This window comes from Eriocheir sinensis, chromosome 19 (genome assembly GCF_024679095.1).
Source record: "Eriocheir sinensis breed Jianghai 21 chromosome 19, ASM2467909v1, whole genome shotgun sequence".
Classification (NCBI taxonomy): Eukaryota; Metazoa; Arthropoda; class Malacostraca; order Decapoda; family Varunidae; genus Eriocheir; species Eriocheir sinensis.
In genome coordinates, this window is record NC_066527.1 from 4,863,931 (window position 1) to 4,872,990 (window position 9,060).

General features: G+C 46.4%; 1 protein-coding gene across 1 annotated transcript in view; it reads left to right on the plus strand.

The window, feature by feature from the left end:
* LOC127000584 (protein O-mannosyl-transferase 2-like) overlaps positions 1–8,152 on the plus strand; it is a 26,739-nt gene extending 18,587 nt beyond the window's left edge. Inside the window, exons 14-18 of the mRNA XM_050864465.1 lie at positions 2,002–2,159; positions 2,751–2,931; positions 3,249–3,389; positions 4,164–4,459; positions 5,025–8,152. Coding sequence (XP_050720422.1) covers positions 2,002–2,159; positions 2,751–2,931; positions 3,249–3,389; positions 4,164–4,459; positions 5,025–5,180 — 932 coding nt within the window. The 3' untranslated portion in view covers positions 5,181–8,152. The remainder of the gene's footprint in view (positions 1–2,001; positions 2,160–2,750; positions 2,932–3,248; positions 3,390–4,163; positions 4,460–5,024) is intronic.
* The last annotated feature ends 908 nt before the right edge of the window (positions 8,153–9,060 follow it).

The following is a 9,060-nucleotide window of genomic DNA, read 5'->3' on the forward strand; positions in this document are numbered from 1 at the left end:
GTAGTAGGGTGAAGGTGGTAGATTGGTAGACTAAGAGGTGGTAGTAGCTGTAGCAGTAGGGTGAAGGTGGTAGATTGGTAGACTAAGAGGTGGTAGAAGCAGTAGTAGCAGTAGGGTGAAGGTGGTAGATTGGTAGACTAAGAGGTGGTAGTAGTTGTAGCAGTAGGGTGAAGGTGGTAGATTGGTAGACTAAGAGGTGGTAGTAGCTGTAGCAGTAGGGTGAAGGTGGTAGATTGGTAGACTAAGAGGTGGTAGAAGCAGTAGTAGCAGTAGGGTGAAGGTGGTAGATTGGTAGACTAAGAGGTGGTAGTAGTTGTAGCAGTAGGGTGAAGGTGGTAGATTGGTAGACTAAGAGGTGGTAGAAGCAGTAGTAGCAATAGGGTGAAGGTGGTAGATTGGTAGACAAAGAGGTGGTAGAAGCAGTAGTAGCAGTAGGGTGAAGGTGGTAGATTGGTAGACTAATAGATGGTAGTATTTGTAGTAGCAGTGGTGGGAAGCGGTGGCCGAGTGTTCAGCTGGCGGACGTGGTAATTCCGAGGACCCAGGTTCGAATCCCACCGCAAGACGCTGGCAATTTTCAACCATCACCGTGTGTGTGTGTGGGGGGTGGGGGGGGGGGCGGGGGGAGCACCATGGGTCAGTCAAGAGTCATACACCAGGGTCATAAAACTACCCCAGAAAATGCCCACAACTCCTAAGAAATTCCTGTCAAATGTGTGTTTCTTTAGGTTCATGGTACAGAGGAAGGGTCACACTACCACCAGGGTCACAAAACTTCCCCAGGAAATAACCAAAACTCTTACGAAAGTCTTGTCAAATGTGTGTTTCTTTAGGTTCATGGTACAGAGGAAGGGTCACACTACAACCAGGGTCACAAAACTACCCCAGGAAATGCACACAACTCTTACGAAAGTCTTGTCAAATGTGTGTTTCTTTACGTTCATGGTACAGAGGAAGGGTCACACTACCACCAGGGTCACAAAACTACCCCTGGAAATGCCCACAACTCCTACGAAAGTCTTGTCAAATGTGTGTTTCTTTAGGTTCATGGTGCAGAGGAAGGGTCACACTACCACCAGGGTCATAAAACTACCCCAGGAAATGCACACAACTCTTACGAAAGTCTTGTCAAATGTGTGTTTCTTTAGGTTCATGGTAAAGAGGAAGGGTCTTACACTACCACCAGGGTCACAAACTACCCCTGGAAATGCCCACAACTCCTACGAAAGTCTTGTCAAATGTGTGTTTCTTTAGGTTCATGGTATACAGAGGAAGGGTCACACTACCACCAGGGTCACAAAACTACCCCTGGAAATGCCCACAACTCCTACGAAAGTCTTGTCAAATGTGTGTTTCTTTAGGTTCATGGTATACAGAGGAAGGGTCACACTACCACCAGGGTCACAAAACTACCCCTGGAAATGCCCACAACTCCTACGAAAGTCTTGTCAAATGTGTGTTTCCTTAGGTTCGTGGTACAGAGGAAGGGTCACACTACCACCAGGGTCACAAAACTACCCCTGGAAATGCCCACAACTCCTACGAAAGTCTTGTCAAATGTGTGTTTCTTTAGGTTCATGGTATACAGAGGAAGGGTCACACTACCACCAGGGTCACAAAACTACCCCTGGAAATTCCCACAACTCCTACGAAAGTCTTGTCAAATGGGTGTTTCCTTAGGTTCATAGTGCAGAGGAAGGGTCACACTACCACCAGGGTCACAAAACTACCCCTGGAAATGCCCACAACTCCTACGAAAGTCTTGTCAAATATGTGTTTCTTTAGGTTCATGGTGCAGAGGAAGGGTCACACTACCACCAGGGTCACCTATATCATGGCAGCCACTTGAAATTAAATTCTCCTGGGCCACTTCTATGTAGCCATCACTACTACTACTGCTACAACTACTACTACCACTCTTTTCATCATCATTATTATCATTATTATTATTATTACCTCCAACTTGCACCCTTGTACCATTCTTCTTCCTCCCGCGGCCAGTGCGTGAGGAGGTTTCGGCCCGCGCTCTCTCGGTGGGTATGTGGGGCAAAATCCTTCACCAGCACCACAACATGTTCATCGGCAACGCGGTGCTGACGGGCAACGGGGACGACGAGGAGCGGCACGCGAGGCCCTGGATGTGGCCCGTGCTGTGGCAGGTGAGGGGGAGAGGAAGGGAAGGGGGGGGGAGTGTATAAGAGAGGGGAAGGGGGTGAGGAGGATGGAGAGAAGAGTATAATTCAATGGTAAGACCTCACCTCGAATATGCAGTGCAGTTCTGGTCCCCTAATTACAGGAAGGAGAGGGGGAGGATGTGGGAGTGGGAGAGAGGGGGGTTGAGGTGGGGTAGAAAGAGAGAGGGGGGGGGAGGGGGAGAGAGGTGGAAGGTGTGAGGTGGGATATAGAGAGAGGGGTGGTATGAGGGGATAGGGAGAGAGGGAGGGAGAGAGTAAGGGAAGGGAATAGTATAATAAAATAAAATGGGAAAAGAAGTTAAGAGGAAGGGAAAGAGAGAGAGAGAGAGAGAGAGAGAGAGAGAGAGAGAGAGAGAGAGAGAGAGAGAGAGAGAGAGAGAGAGAGAGAGAGAGAGAGAGAGAGAGAGAGAGAGAGAGAGAGGAAACCTAAAAAAAAAGTACTACGAATCCTTATGTTCTTATCTTCCTTTACAACCCTCCCTAACTCTTGCCTCTCCCCTTATCCCTCCCTTTACCTATCCCCCCCCTTAACCCCCCCCCTCCCCCCTCCCCCAGGTGCAGACCATGGGAACGCAGGTAATGAACAGGACCACTGGGGAGGAACACTTCGCGGTGGGCATGACCAACCCCTTCGTCACCTACCTCAACCTGGCCTGCCTGGGGGGCGCGCCTCTCCTTGCCCTCGCCCACGCCTTCTACGGCAAGAGGCGCCCCCACCAGCCCCCCGCCGACGTGGGTGAGTGGGGGTGACGGGAGGGGTGGGGGGTGGGAGGGGAAGGATAGTGTCGTGATGATGGGTGTAAAGAAGATAAGTGGATGGAGTGAAAGGAGAAAATAAGGTAAAGAAAGAAGGGAAGGAAGAGAAAATGTGTAAGGGAAGGGAAGGAAAATGTGAAAGAAAGAAGAGAAAGTGAAGAAAAGGAGAAGAAAAAGGTGTAAGAGAGAGAGAGAGAGAGAGAGTAATATGGGTCCTAGTTTCCTCTTTCCCTCTTTCCTTTCTACCTTTCCTTCTCCTTTCCGTCCTTCACTCATTCTTCCCCTCGTCCCCCCCAGCGGCGCGTCGTGGCGTGGTGGTGTCCTGCGCGTGGCTGGGCCTCTGCTGGGCCATCCACTACCTCCCCTTCTTCTTCATGAGCCGCGTCCTCTACTACCACCACTACTGCCCCGCCTACCTCTTCTCCTGCATGATTACAGGTGCGTCCGGCCAGGTGCACACACACACACATTGAAGAAGAGTGAGAATAAAACAAGAAGAGATAGAGAGAGAAATGAAAGAGAAAATATAGAAACTCAAACACACACACACACACACACACACACACACACACACACACACACACACACACACACACACACACACACACACACACACACACACACACACACACACACCAATAAAGAAAGGCTGATATGATAAACACAAAAAACATTGAAGAAACACACACACACACACACACACACACACACACACACACACACACACACACACACACACACACACACACACACACACACACACACACACACACACACACCAATAAAGAAAGGCTGATATGATAAACACGAAAAAAACATTGAAGAAGAGTGAGAATAAAACAGGAAGACATAGAGAGAGAAATAAAAGAGAAAATATAGAAACACACACACACACACACACACACACACACACACACACACACACACACACACACACACACACACACACCATCCACAAACACCATAACAGACTTTTCAATCCCTTATAACTTATACGAGAGAATCCAACACCCTTTACTGTTCCAGGCGTTCTGTTGGCGTAAGGGTGCAAGACATAACAGACTCCTCAATCCCCTTTAACTTATATAAGAGAGAATCCAACACCCTTTACCGTTCCAGGCGTTCTGTTGGTGTAGAGGTGCAAGACACAACAGACTCCTCAATCCCCTTTAACTAATATAAGAGGGAATCCAACACTCTTTACTGTTCCAGGCGTTCTATTGGCGTATGGGTGCAAGAGCCTATCACGGAAGTTCACAAGAGGCAAAGGAGGACGCAAGGGGGGCGGCAGGAGGCAGGAGCTCGTGTATAGGGGGCTACTGGGGCTCTGCGGGGCTTCAATCGTCACCTCCTACCTCATCTTCTTCCCCCTCGCCACCTACGTCAGCGGGATCCAGTTCGAACCCAACGCGCGGCTCAACCCTTTCCTGGACAAGCTTCACGTGGGTCAGCTGTGGCCGGAGTTCGGTTATCGCATGGAGGAGTATGTGACGGTGACGTCGACCATGGTAGGTGTTGGTTACAAGGGGAAAGAGAGGAGAGGGGTGGTGTGTTGAGGGGAGTGGTTGGTGTGTGTGTGTGTGTGTGTGTGTGTGTGTGTGTGTGTGTGTGTGTGTGTGTGTGTGTGTGTGTGTGTGTGTGTGTGTGTGTGTGTGTGTGTGTGTGTGTGTGTGTTATTTTTGGAGAGGGGTGGTGTGTTGGGGGAGTGGTTGGTGTGTGTGTGTGTGTGTGTGTGTGTGTTATTTTTTTATTTGTTTATGTTGTCTTCTTCCATCTCCTCCTCCTCCTTTCTTCTTCTTCTTCTTCTTCTTCTTCTTCTTCTTCTTCTACTACCCCTACTTTCTCCTCCCCTTCCCCCTCCTCCTCCTCCTCCTCCTCCTCCTCCTCCTCCTTTTCCTTTTTGGTGACTAAGGAACCAGATAGCATCAGCCTTAGAACAGCCTTGAGGAGGATAAGGAGGAGCTTTATACTTCTCTTTTAAACCTTAGGCTTCTTCCTTTAAACCCTATTCTTCTTCTTTATACTCTCTATATTAAAAAGTAACGTTCGTATCCACATTTTTATCGCCAACAGGTGGAGAAGCTGAACGCCAGTAACTACGCCAACCCAGACGTCAACGCTACACTGTACTTCGCAATGCAACTCAACGCCACGGCCGAGGAACACCCAGTCATCAGCCCCGTCGCGGCCTCCTCCTTCGCGCTCTGGAGGCCCCAAGTTGCCCTCTAAGCGAGTTTACGAATGCGCGAATGTCGGGTTCCGCGAATGTGGGTTCCGCGAATGTCGGGTTCCGCGAATGTGGGTTCCGCGAATGTCGGGTTCCGCGAATGTGGGTTCCGCGAATGTCGGGTTCCGCGAATGTGGGTTCCGCGAATGTTGGGTTCCGCGAATGTGGGTTCCGCGAATGTTGGGTTCCGCGAATGTGGGTTCCGCGAATGTTGGGTTCCGCGAATGTGGGTTCCGCGTATGTTGAGTTTCGCGAATGTTGGTTTCGCGAATGTGGGTTCCGCGTATGTTGGGTTCCGCGAATGTGGGAGGAATGTCACTTGTACTCGCGGGGTTCTTTTTCTTCACAAACAGACGACTCAAGACCAGACAGCAGGATTTACAGCGCTCTTCGGATTCTTAGCTTGGGGATGGGTCGTGAGGGTAGTATTATGAAACGTGGGTGGTTGTAAGAACTTGAAGAAAATTAATATGAAGTCTATTGTTGCCCTCATGAACTTAGCGCATTCAGATACTCAGATTCTCAAGCTATGCACGGGGGAAGGAGAGGGAACTTTGATTTATCTTGTCCATTCTTTCCTTTTCACCCTCTTTGTTTTATTACTCTACTGGATAAGTCTTTTGTTTCATTGTTTTCTATTCCGTGATGTCTTCCTTTCTCTCCTTCCTTCATTCATTTATTCATTCTTGTATGTTTCGACATTTTTTGCATTTATTTCTTCCATCTCCACAAAGTTTCTGATCCTTGTATTCCCAACCTACATACTCCGGGATATCATTTTCTCTTTTTCCTTCCTTTCTTCCTCCTTTTTTTTTTTCTCCCTCTCTCCCTTCTTCCTTTCAACCATCCTTATTCCTCCTTCATTCATTCCTCCCTCCCTATGCTTTCTCTCCTTCATTCATTCATTCATTTTTGTATGTTTCGACACTTTCTCTATTTATTTCTTCCATCTCCACAAAGTTTATGTTTCCTTGTATTGCCAACTATACATACTCCGTGATATCATTTTCTCTTTTTCCCTCCTTTCCTCCTCCCTTTTTTTTCTCCCTCTCTCCCTTCTTCCTTTCAACCATCCTTATTTCTCCTTCATTCATTCATTTCTCTACCTTTGCTCCATTCCTTCCCCTTAATTTCCATCAATCCTTCCTTCTTCCGTAGTTTTGATTAAAGTCTCCAAGAACCTGTTTGGAATTAAAAAAAATGCTAATAATAATTGTCTAAATCTGAAGTGACTATAAAGGACCTTAAAACAAAATAAGAAAACCACACTGGAAGATACGTATTAGTGTGTAATGCGGGAAAACTGAGAAATCAATAATTTGTAACAACTGCTGTGTTGCTTTCAATCAAGTGGTTACGAACCGCAAGACAGACAGACGAACCAGATGTGGAGCTGGTGGCGTGACTACGCCTCGGCCGAAGGTGCCGAATGATCATTACTTAGTTTTCACGGAGGATTGACGAGCAGAATTTTTCACCTGTATTGAGTGAGAGAACCAGTTGTTTCGTAACTGCTTCTGAACTGGTAGAACAGGCCAAGTGTATGTTAACTAATCCACCGATAAATGCGTTCACTATTCTCTGGCTTGCCGCGGGCAGTGTGGAGGGGAGGTGATAAGCCGACTGTATGAGGCTCCCTCACACACCGTCTCAACCTCACACCCACAGGTACGTTGAACCCAGCTCCTAGGGACCAAGCTTGTTAGTGTGTTATCTTGATACAATGTTACTTAAAGAGTTGAATTGACACACACCGTCTCAACCTCACCCCCACAGGTTCCCTAGCATACTGACTGAGCTGGTGCCTCACTTGTTGTGTCACTATGTAATACGTGAACATCCTTTTTTGTGTGGGCTTATGATCACCCCCTTGGTATCTTAACCCCACACGAATACCTTGCCCCATGATCATCTTTGTGAACACATATCGATCGGTGGTTGAAGGGATATATTTTATTGTATAATTATGCACCATAGAAACTTGACTAGGGTAGTTTTGTTAGCTATGGCCAGGACTCTATATCTACATATGTTTTATGAAATTAACTGTGATTGGGTGGGCCCTTCTGGTGATTGGAATGATGAGCTGAAATCAGTATTGTAGAGTAACTCGGTAAAAGCTTGCTACCATTACCAACAGAATAATGAACTGTAAATATATTGTTGCTTAACTTCAGTAAGCTCGCTACCATTACATACCAACAGAATGTGAATAAACCTCATAAGTTAACCTTGTGTTGCGTCACCCTAACAACGTACCATAACAACTATGAAGCTACACTTGATAGTAATATATTAAAAACAGTTGAAGGCAACAAACTGGTGGCATAGCGGTGGGCATCCTATCCTGCGGTTCTGTTGTTTCCCCGAAGGGGTAACAGGTAGGATGGCCCATGCTCTCCGAGGATAATAGACCATGGGAGAATTGGAGGTATGTCTCTACGGGGACGTTGTGGAATAGTGAACCGATAGTGGTCACGTCTAAGGTCTCAACACATAGAAATTAATCTACATAGAGGGGAAAGTCTTGTAGTGCGGCGACTATGCCTGATGACGAGCCTCCCAGAACCCACTTAGCCAGTGGGGTACCTCTTTGGCCGACTCGGTAAGGAGTGGCTCTCCCGTCACGCTGGTCGCGGGTTCAATCCCAGGCAGCCGGCGAAATACCCTGATCTTGATTAATTTCTCGTGTGTTTCGATACACGCAGAGGACGTGTGGGACCGAGAGAGTAATAGAGAATAGAAAATCTCGTCAACAAAAAAGTTACATCACTTCATATGATTATGGAAAGGAGAAAAAAAAAGCATTCGATAACAGTAACCTAGACCACGCATGCGCAGTACGGTCAAATATAATGAAATAACCAGTAAAGAAATATAATAATTAGTCTGATGTTAGCAACTATAAACATAAACGACATTCGAAAATAGGTCAAAAGTATCAAACGAGTAATCAAAATATCCCGATGCATGCGCAGTCAAGTCAAATACGATTAATAAAATAACAAGAAAAAAGTATATTAATTCTGACATCAGTTACTACGAAAAATTAACGGCAATAAAAGAAAAAATGAGACCCAAAGTATAATTTTTCAAGTCACAACACATGCGTAGTCTGGTCAGGTACGTATCTTTTAAATGCGATAAACTAACCAGAAAAAAAGTATATTTTTAAACTAATAACTACAAATATAAACATCAATAGAATTAACAGAATCCAAAATACCATTGAAGTAAACAAAAGACACCACGCATGCGCAGTCCGTCCGCCAGTTGGTGTTTTGCTGTGTCAGTGAGTGGGTTGGTCACCTCCTCTCGGCCTGAATTTCCTCCTTTTTGTGTAAGTATGGCCTATTTTACTTATTTGTGTTTAATGTGTTTGGAAGTAGAAAACAAACAAGAAGACTAGAGGTTGGCGTAGTATGTGAGTGTGAAGAGGAAAGAGAAGGGAGTGAATGGTAAAGTTAAGGTAAGGAATAGAAAGGGGAAATAGCCTAGGAAGGGAGAAGGTGAAGCGTAGGTAAGGAAGAGGAAAGGAAAGGAAGTGAATGGGAAAATTAAGGTAAGGAAGGGAAAGGGGAAATAGCCTACGTAGGGAGGAAGGAAGGAAGGGAGGTGAAGATTAAGGAAGAGGAAATGGGGAGTGAATGGGAAAGTTCAGGTGAGGAAGGGAAAGGGGAAATAGCCGAGGAAGGGGAAAGAAAGGAAGGTAAGGGAGGGAAATAAAGGGGAGAAGATGGCTAAGGAATGTTAAGGAAGATGAAGGGTAAAGGGAGAAGGTAAGCAAGATGAAAAGATTGGAAGGAAAAAATAGCCTAGGAAGGAAAGGAGAAGATGAAGGTTAAGGAAGAGGAAAGGGGGAGTGAATGGGAAAACTAAGGT